The 10,006-nt window shown below is 43.9% G+C and overlaps 2 protein-coding genes across 2 annotated transcripts; both read right to left on the bottom strand.

Moving 5' to 3' along the window:
- Window positions 1-1,033: 1,033 nt before the first annotated feature.
- On the bottom strand, window positions 1,034-2,633 carry PHALS_15223 (uncharacterized protein). The gene has a single exon (XM_036407258.1). It carries the CDS (start codon window positions 1,877-1,879, stop codon window positions 1,694-1,696), a length of 186 nt encoding a protein of 61 aa, XP_036263498.1. The 5' UTR covers window positions 1,880-2,633; the 3' UTR covers window positions 1,034-1,693.
- Window positions 2,633-3,224, bottom strand: PHALS_07377 (calmodulin-like protein; the record flags this gene model as incomplete). Its single annotated transcript, XM_024720832.1, has 3 exons — window positions 2,633-2,698; window positions 2,760-3,086; window positions 3,159-3,224. 3 exons carry the CDS (start codon window positions 3,222-3,224, stop codon window positions 2,633-2,635), a joined length of 459 nt encoding a protein of 152 aa, XP_024585992.1.
- Between the last annotated feature and the right edge of the window lie 6,782 nt (window positions 3,225-10,006).

Below are 10,006 nucleotides of genomic sequence, written 5' to 3'. Positions count from 1 at the left end.
CTCTCAACATCTTCCTGGTCAGATGACACATCTTCGTAGGCGGGGCGGGATTCATTTTTTCACAAGTCAACCATGTCGCAAATAATTTAAAGGGTGGCTGAATTAAAAAAAAACAGAAATTTATATTCGACCCCTGTAGTTTTATAAATCTTTTGATAGCATTAAAGCTATTTAAGCTAGTAGCTTGCTAGTAGCGTGGTAGCTTGACCATATTTTAGGCTAAGCTAAGTTAAGCTAACAAGCAAAACGCGAAGCTAAGCTAACAGTAAATAGCTTTGCTTTTTCTAGCTCAGTCGTCAAATAGCTTAGCTTTTTGTTAGCTTGTAAAGCTAGCTGCCAACTATATGAACAACTGTACAAACTAGATGTAGCACTGTGAATATTTCTAATAACCGATACATCGGTATTGTAAAGATGATGTTGTATCGAAAAATGGATGGGACCGTTGTACATGTGAACTGCGTTACAATTTTATCATAAGATATAGTAAACGTATATTTTAGTATTAGTCCGGGTAGCAATCACTCACTCTGGATATAGCAATGCTTCCGAGACTCCTAATGATGGTAGATGCTTGCTTCTGATAGAAGCGCACGAAATCAAACTCAGTGCGTTTATCAACGCGGACTCTTGGAGTCAGAGCTTTCTTTGTATAAGTGTAAGGCAATTTTGCTGCACTAGTAATGTATGTATTCCACGGACTACTCAATTTGGAGTGCTACCACATTCATCCGGTTACGAGTAGGTAACATCAGAAACGTATAACATGATAGGGTTTGCACAGTGTATTGCGAATATGTTCAACAATCTTTAAACATTTGATACAAAGGGACAAGACGAAGGGAGAATTCGAGCTGACATGAACTGTTGCAAATTTGCACCATGTATGCATTTAGGCAATAAGGTAATTAAAAACTACCGTGAGCCTTTATCCAGAAAATATAATTACTTGAATAATCGAACAATGCACCGCGTCAAGCTGTCAACGCAATTATCCGCGCTCAACAGATCATTGTGAAATTATTTAATGTGCTACGTGACTTCATTAGCTAATAAATGAGTTTTTTCGACCACTTGAGATCCAGACGGTCGACCGGATCATTGCGCTGCACGTTAAGGAGAAAACATCCCCTAAAAAGTTATGTCGTTGAAATGGAGGTGCATCGCCTTACAGCAGCCATTGCTGAACCCATCGCAGGTGTTTAAGATCTCGGGATGGAATTTCGATAGAGAAAATGTGTTAAGATGGTAGATTGATGCTTTGTTGCTGATATGTAGCTTATGAAAAGCTGTCCCTGCGATCAGAAACAATTAAGTCAATTGATCGTATGTAAGATACACTGCATTTTATAGGCTGGACGAATGTTTGGTATTTTGCTTCAGTGAATGTTCATTCATTATATTTATTAAAAATGCGTCCAGTATCTCGCAGTGCAAGGCAAGGTTGTGACGTCGTGAGGGGAAATTTCGTGAGATCTGTTATCGACTACTTTGACGAATCTGTCAAAGAAGGCAAATAACGAACAAGGTGTCTGTGTAACGCCATGTTGAAGCACATAAAGTCACTGAAAATCACCGCACAAGTGAATACCAGGTGCAGGAACACTCAAACAATTTTCAGTCTCCCACTTAAATATAGCACAATAGAATAAACCTAGCGAGGATCGCTCGTCAAGATGTCGGATGAAGGTGTCTAAAAGTCAGCGCAAGAGTAATCAATACTGTTCTGAGCACTGGACATCTCCGTGCATGGCTGTGTCAACATATTATTGCAAAGATTACCTCCGAAATCATCAGCAAAGAAGTACATTGGAATGTTGAAAGTGCTATTCGAGCGCTCTGATGGAAAATTGAAGCAGTTGCGGTTGGCACGACCCATACAAACGCATACGCTGAAGACAACTGCAACACTAGGGTGTGCAGTTGTCAGATTATTTATCAATCCAGTGCTTTATATCGTAAATGTAGGAAGCTGGTGATTGTGATCGGGCACTCACACGATCGAAACGCAAAACAAATGCAAGCGACCGAAGCAGGGATCGATAACTTGGAGCGAGTCGCGAGAAATTTTGCAAAATCGAGTGGTGTGTGTCCTTAACCTCAAGTGTATTAGATTGAGCAACTGCTTACAAGGTTAGGTTCTCTTCCTCACGTGATCGATGACGAAAGTTAAAAGTGCAGAGCATGGTGCTGTACATCACATCTGAGCCCGGTATAACCACCATTTACATGGATGGTAGCAAAAGTACGTAAATTTGGCAAGTGATGGGATGTGTGGAACGTTATAACGCCAAAACTAATTCACTACTGACAAGTTCGGTGCGTTGATGTTTATTGCCTAGACAGAAAAGTGGGCTTCGGTTTGTGCACGCAGATCATGAACAACAGCTCAACTGCTCTTCTTCACAACTGCAAGCTTAGTACTAACCCATGCTGCCTTAAAAAATCGCACATCGTGACGGTTTGATGATACAAGAATTGATGTCAAAACCACAAGGTTGCGAACCGAGACGTCATGATGACATCACGTACACTATTGAATATATCGAGCATCATTTAAAACGGTACAATAAAGAAGCGACAGCTTGTTTGACACATAAGGACTATACTTTAGTAAAAAGCGCTTTCGGTATTATTCTGACATCATCATGTTCACATATTCAACGTAATTGATGTTGCCGTGCTGATCAGGCTCGAGCTGTATATAAGACGGCGTCAAACTTACGTAGTTCGTTATCTGTGTTGCTGTTCTCGCTTACCTGGCTAATAAGTTCCTGGGCCTGGTCAGACGATATACAGTCTGCTCCGTACGTTGTGAGAGCCACGAGCAGTTTGTCGGCTTTGATAACTCCTGGAGCCGATGTATTGCCTTCAAAAGCTTTAAACGCATCTTTAACTTGCCCAGCAGAATAGGTGGCATTGACCTTCCTTGACATGACAGCCACGAACTCGTCAAAGTCAATCTCACCATTACTATCTTGGTCGATTTCGTTGATCATGAGATCGATCTCTTCCGCAGATGTGTCGATACCTAAAGTGTCCATAAGTTCTCCCAGCTCGAATTTCGTAATCGAGCCACCACGATCCTACAAATGCGATTATAATATGGTCAGAGATAAATGCATACGACGCAGGGATGTTCGAGAAAGGAGACATACTCTATCAACAAGATTGAAGATCTCGCGATACTCAATTAATTCTTCTGAGGTCAAAGTATGACTCATGTCGAACTCAATTCCAAAAAATATACTAGACCGGTTTTGGAATAGTGATTCTAGCAAGCTATCAATACCACGGCAAGCGCAAAAATAAGTATTATATATATAAACTTACTTCGCCGCGATATTACTTTGGTGTTGTGGCGGAAAAACATTTACTGCAATACGCCGTACGCTTGTCGACCAACAAGCAGTCAACAAAGCTTGTGATGTCATATCACGAAGTTTGTGGGAAAATCAAATAAACGCAATTGGACTTGTTGAAAGCTCTTTCAGCTGCAATGATATCCCACTCTTGCTCGAGCAAAGTTTTGTTTTGAACAGCTTTCCACGCATTTGGGATTTGCATTGCTGCGGCTGCTTCCTGTTCATACCTCACAAGCTACGTCACTGTTTTGAATAATGCTGGAGATAGGAAGAGATTATGTGGCATGCGCATAGGTATTGCCACACTGTTGAAACTTGGTGACGAGCGGTGGCACCCTGACTGAGTTTTCGCGGACTATTTGTATATGCTTACTTCAGCTTTTCCAAATCCAAGCTCCAGCTGAATGGAGGTTGCAGCTTCGATTTGTCGCGGCGTTGCCTTTTTTGAACTGCACATACACATCGACTCCACATTGTTCGTGTTCGTGTTTTGCTCGTACTAAGTGACTCGCTGTCAGCGATAAATAAAGTATTGCGTTGGAATACCGTAACGAATTGTTTTGAAACAAAAGAAACGACAGGCACGTAAAGGATTAACAGCGCCAACACAATAGCCAGCTGCTCCGACCTTCCATTTCTTCCAAGTTTGTAGCTTGGTGTAGTTGGATGTACCCGTTATCCTGTAGCGGTCTGTTTGGAGCAATGTACGAGTCAATATTTTGTCTCGTAAAATTTTAACTATATTTACTTAGTTAGCAACTACATGGTGCTTAAAGCTCGCGATGTTACCACGTCGAAGTCGAAGAATAGACTGGCTGCTTGGAAAAAATGTGTTGTGAAATGGCTTTGAGAACCCGATGATAATACCATTCATCAAATTTGTATCCATAAGCTCAGCAAATTGCTCGCAGACACTTCTAAGATCTTCCGCTTGACCTACTCCAGCATTCTTTCCGACTTTTTTCTCATGAACGGCTGTCTTCTTGGTTCTTGAACACCATTGTTTCTTCCTTTGGCCCTGAGCGAAGTTTCAATAGTTTGACTGGTATCTGCGACGGCTTCATCACCAACATAATACTCAAAGTTTAAATCTTTTCGATTACTGCTTTTTGCATCGCTGTAAGCAAATTGCCTGAATGCCTCTGAACCGCTGCAATCATCTCCACTGAAAATGGTCAATTTGAAAGGCTTTGCGCCTCTGACACAAGCAAAAGCTCTCCACTCTAATCATTTCTTGCTCGCATGGAATAAGCGAAATGATCTATAATATGACAGTCTTATGCCTTTTCAAGCACGCTGCTATTTAAGCTTCTATCTCCTCTTTCGCATTAGCTCAGACGACGTCGCAAATCGGTCGCGACGTCTTTTGCGTCATTCTACATCCACGACGCAGATACCGCTCCATACTATTTTCTTAGTCACCATAAGTTATGCGACGTGGTTCCGATCTTCGCTTTCAGCAAAATTGTCGAAAACATACTGTCTAATTGATAGACTGTTCCATTGCTCAAGCTCACCTTGATAAAAATACTTTGTGGTTGCGACAGAAGCTTGAAAATTGCGCAGGCCTTTTTTTTAGTTAGCACAACTAGCAACATTGGCAACGGGAGCCAAGTCGGTCTTTTGTCGGACATAGAACAGGTCTTCAGTGTCGCGGATTCGATGCTTCGCTCGATGGGGTTGTCGGAAGCCTACGCCTACACGTGCTGTATATTGACGCGACAGTTCAAAAGCCAGAAAGCATTTCCATAAACCAACACAGTCATGCTAATTAGATGAAACTGAGTTTTTGGGAGAGACTCCCCAAACCAGCAAAAGCTGTCTATTTTCCATCAATCTTTAGAAATCGCGCTTTAGCGAAATGCAGAAGTATAAAGAAACAGAAAATGTAGCAACCCACATATGTATCGAGCTCATTAATTATGTAGCTGGTCTAAGCAATGCAGATGTGTATATACTGTTTGAGCTTCCGGTCATTTTGGCTACCAACGGTAATCAGCAGGGCACGGACACTCATGTTCAGCAATTTCGCAGATTTAGTGGTTCAATCTAGCACTTGCTTCATATTGATTTAGATTCCATCGCTTTACATCATGCAGCTTCAGCGTTGTTGGGTTCATGGTGTGTTAACTCAATCACTAGATCACACATCAAGTCAGCGACCAGCAAGCAATTTAATGCTGCGAAGTTGCCACGCATCTTGCACAGAAAAACTTGGCTAACTGGGTACATACTGTGCGTCTATTTCCCTATACTTTATATGTCCACACGGTTGTGCATATGCAATCAACGCACGGTTGTACGGAATTCACAGTATTTGTGAGTCAAGCAATGAAGAAATTGTGATTGTGGGATGTAGTAAAACAAGTATATTTTGTATTAAAAAATAATTTTTAATGAACATATCACTCTTGACACGCAATTTGCACACAGGAAGCTTGGATTTAAAGTGTTCGAGTTCACAAACGTACAGAGATTAGGTTCGTACGCTCCAACAAGGAGCAGAACCAAGAGTCTGTAGCGTAAATTTCAGTCAAGTTGGCTCTGCTGCAGCGGGGCTGCCGTAGCTTAGCGCTTGAGGAAGCGTACTTTAGGTCACCGACCTTTCGTTTTTTACAAGAACCAAGTATGAGTTAGCGGATCGCAATTCGCTTACTTCGAGAGTAATTGTTGCCTTCCCAAGGCTGATTGACTCTTTGGTATGAATTCAAAACTGATTTTTATTTAATTTTTCATCCTAATTTTAAACGTTTATATTTTCCTTAATATACTAGTAAACTCTAAATACATGCATAACTACTGGCTACCTAGCGCACATACCGTTTTCTTGTTTGGGTGCAGTCACACCATGCACATCTCGTGTGACACACACACCCCTGTTACCGGGGTACGTGTAATCCCGTTACATCTACTATAACAAGAGTGTTATCTAAGTATATTTGGACTAATGTGGTTGTGTAATGAGTCTGTTTCTGTTACTCGACGTGCGACTCTCGGTCGACGTGCGCCACAAACCTTCCTTTAGAAATTTCTATCATTTTCATGGAAATAGATAGCTCGATAATTGTGAATATACACAAGTACAATGAAATTTGCGTTCAATTATGTAGTATTGCAATTTTACAATAGCATCAAATATTGAGGTTTCAGGACTCAAGATTACAGTACCTTAGTACTCCATCTCCACTGAGATTTGAATCACACGGGGCTTCAGACTTGTTTTGTTCTTTAAGACACTGCACAAAAAACGATAATCCCACGAGTAATCACTGCGTTTAAGATCCAGCTCCAACCTCTGCGCTTGACCGTGCCTTCTCCTTAAAGCATACTTGCATCGCGTCCACTCAAACAAATGCAACAGCAAGCTTCCGAGATAGGCGCGGCCCCCTCAACCGATGCACTATAAGCAATTTTCTTCGATGAGGACGTCGCAGTAACTCTCCAAGTCCTAACCAAGCTCAACCGCTCTCACTTATTGACAAACGGTCTAAGAAGTTATGGAGTAGGCGCTCGCATCCTTGTGCACAACTTAGGTAATTTTTGCTCTTTTTCGTCAGCAGAAAATGATGTTACATCCCACCGTGGACTCACGACGATTTACAAGTCATCATGGACGAGCTAGATTCGGCTTTGGGAGCTGAACTTGCTAAACGCAAGAGTAACGCCGACTTTTGCTGTGACGGAATTACATGTCCTAGTACAGACAGTTACTGAAGGGCTAGGTCAATTGACACGCCACATCGCGTGTTGCTAACTTCCAGCGAGCCGTTGACTTACGTAAGGAGGAGAAAAGGTGAAGTGACATTTATTGTTATAGCCAATAGACTTAAACCCTCTCTAATATGATAAGTTCCTCCAACCCAGATACAACAGGAATAAAGGGTGTATACAACTATACAGGGTGAACAATTAATAAAGAAAGACGTGCAGATTATGTGGTCCACACATTATGTGTAATGGGACCTGGTTCATTACATCACCCCACAGTCAAAAGTGGTTGACCCCAATTCTATTAATTTTCCTGAATTCTTCTTCAAATTCTTCGTCACGCTCGTCGTCACGCTCTGTCCAACTCTCACTAGAGTGACAAGCAATACGCTTGCTCAACATGGTATCGTCCCTACCATCGAACTTAAATTATGTTTAGTACCACGTCATCCAGCGCATTTTCGCTATCGTGAACTTGATCGTCATGATGACTTTCATGACCGCCTTGGTGGCTCTAACCTAGACCTGACGAACTTTTTAGTCGAATTGGCGCTCACTTGATGAATCACTTCGCGTATTTTTACGCCATCGGACCGATTTCCCGTGCCGGAGGTGAAACACGAAGCTTCACGTGTGTACCAAACGTCCAGCTATCCAATCTGAGTTTCATCCAGACACTCAACGCTCGATTCTGGGCATGGGCTTATGCAACTAAATACGTGGATATTCACCGGTTGCAGAGCGCGAGCACCACTGCAGACTTATCGAAGGTACGCATTATCCGATTTCGATTTACACATTTGACAGCGCAGAATCAGGAATGCTCATGAAGTACGTTCGGTCATCAGTTGAATTAACGACACGAGGGAGAAAGGAAGAAAAGCAAGGGAGAGCTTCCCGAAGCGGAGTTTGTCTGTGGACCCGCATCGAACGCGCGAACGATGTTGGGACAGTCGCGAAGAGTGAGAATATGAGGTTCCTACGTATTCTTGTTCGCTGGATACCCCATCCATTGCACCAAGAGCTCTTTCCGATCGCGGACGTTCCTCTGTTCTCGAAGTGGTAGTATCGATCTCCCTGTCGATCTAGAATAGGGGGGAGGTGCCCGGAGAGGGTGCCCATCTGCTTCTTCTGTGGCTGGTCCACAGTTTTCATTCGCCTTGAAATTGCGTTTGACAAAGGTGGAGAAGCTCCTCTCGCTGATGAACCAGCGATCGAGGTGACCGATCGGGCGTCGTCGACGAAACAGCGCGTGAAGGATAATCGACAGGTCGTTCGCGGAGTTCGCGATTTTGCATGGCGTCATGGAAACTTGCCTAGGGATGCAATCGAGAATTGGATCCATCGATTAGAGCATGCTCTGCAAGCAGCTACGGCTGCTTCCGCTGATGATGTGGGGCTTCCTGCCAAGCGACCTCGCTCTGTTTCGGGCGTTCCCAATTATTCTCGTCATTTTGAGGGCGATGCTGAGGCGATGACGCCAATGGGTTCAACCTTCGACCCTCGTGCCGAAGCTGTGAATCTGAAGCCAAATTTGTATACTCCTGCGTTGCATCCAGGTTGGAAAGCACATCGTCGCAATGGTCGGGCTTGAGGAGCCCTACGTAAAACGTTGGATGTGTCCTTAGCCAACTTGGCAGGTCAATAGTACAAGCATTACCATGGCATGACACAACCGATTAAAAACTTGGAGCTTTCCAAGCTTGAGACCGCATCGTCGGATAGGTTCTTGATACAGATTCATAATCCCCCACAACAAGATACACCTTTCCTAGGCGACCTCATCTATCTGGGTATTCCTATTGCAGATCTTGCGCATTCGCCATTGCATCTCGCATCCGTGTGATCACATACACACGACTCTTGATACACAAGTCCAGGGCGTTCTTGTACTTATGCTTCACATACGCATCATTGATTGAATCAATTTGGAAGGCAACAATTTGCCGACCCCCTCCAACACTTACATCGGAGACACCACCCATCGCAGAAGCGGTAATAGCGGATGTCCCAATTCATAGCAAACTCAACTAATGGTAACGAAAAACTCCATGTTTCGCACAGACGTCATCGACCACTCGGTTGACACGTTCAGCTTGCCCATCAGTCTCCCGGTGTACCGCTGTGGACATATGTCAAGAACTCGAAGCAAATCTTTCCAATATCCACTCGTGAATCATCTATCATGATCAGAGAAGATGGCACCTGGCAACCCATGATTGCAGAAAACGTGATCAATAAACAATTTAGCCGAACTTTCTACATCGGTGGAATCACTGCACGGAGCGGTACGAATCATCTTGCTGAAATTGTCAACAAAGACGAGTCCCCACTGTGGCCATCAACATTCTCAGGAAGCCAAAACTATAGTCGAGACCGACTAACTTTCAACAGTCAGTAGGACCAGGAAGACTGTGCAGTGGCACTTGCGTGTGCCGTGCGCTCTTCACGCGCTTACAGACATCGGCTATCCAGCCCCGTACCGTATTCTTGTGTGGGTGTGGTCAAACCATGTCCATCTGGCGTGACGCACACCCTGTTACCAGGGTATGTGTAACCCCTTTACACTCTCCCCCATTAAGTTTGAGACATTTACAGTTCCAATTGATGATTGCCTCAACGAGGCTTGCGTGTCCGTTAGACACTGCGTTGGAACGAAACGACTTCAGTGCTCAATGATCCCTAATTCAATGACACCGAAGTCTCCAAGTCTCGCTGGTTCCGATAGCGCTCACGGGCAGAACCCAGCTTCATCTCCCGCACACAGACCATGTCGGGCCGTGTCTCCGCGGCATCGAGGGATGAATAATCCTAGGATCGATGAGCCCGAGCGTCTGACACTCCTTTTCCCGGATGGAATGACAAGGAAGGAGAGCCACACCAGCGGCGTGAGATGAGCCCTGCTCGCGCCTTGCGGACCCCATGTCCGTTTT

This window comes from Plasmopara halstedii, assembly GCF_900000015.1.
Source record: "Plasmopara halstedii genome assembly, contig: Scaffold_3109, whole genome shotgun sequence".
Classification (NCBI taxonomy): Eukaryota; Oomycota; class Peronosporomycetes; order Peronosporales; family Peronosporaceae; genus Plasmopara; species Plasmopara halstedii.
This window is presented reverse-complemented; position numbering and strand designations above follow the sequence as displayed.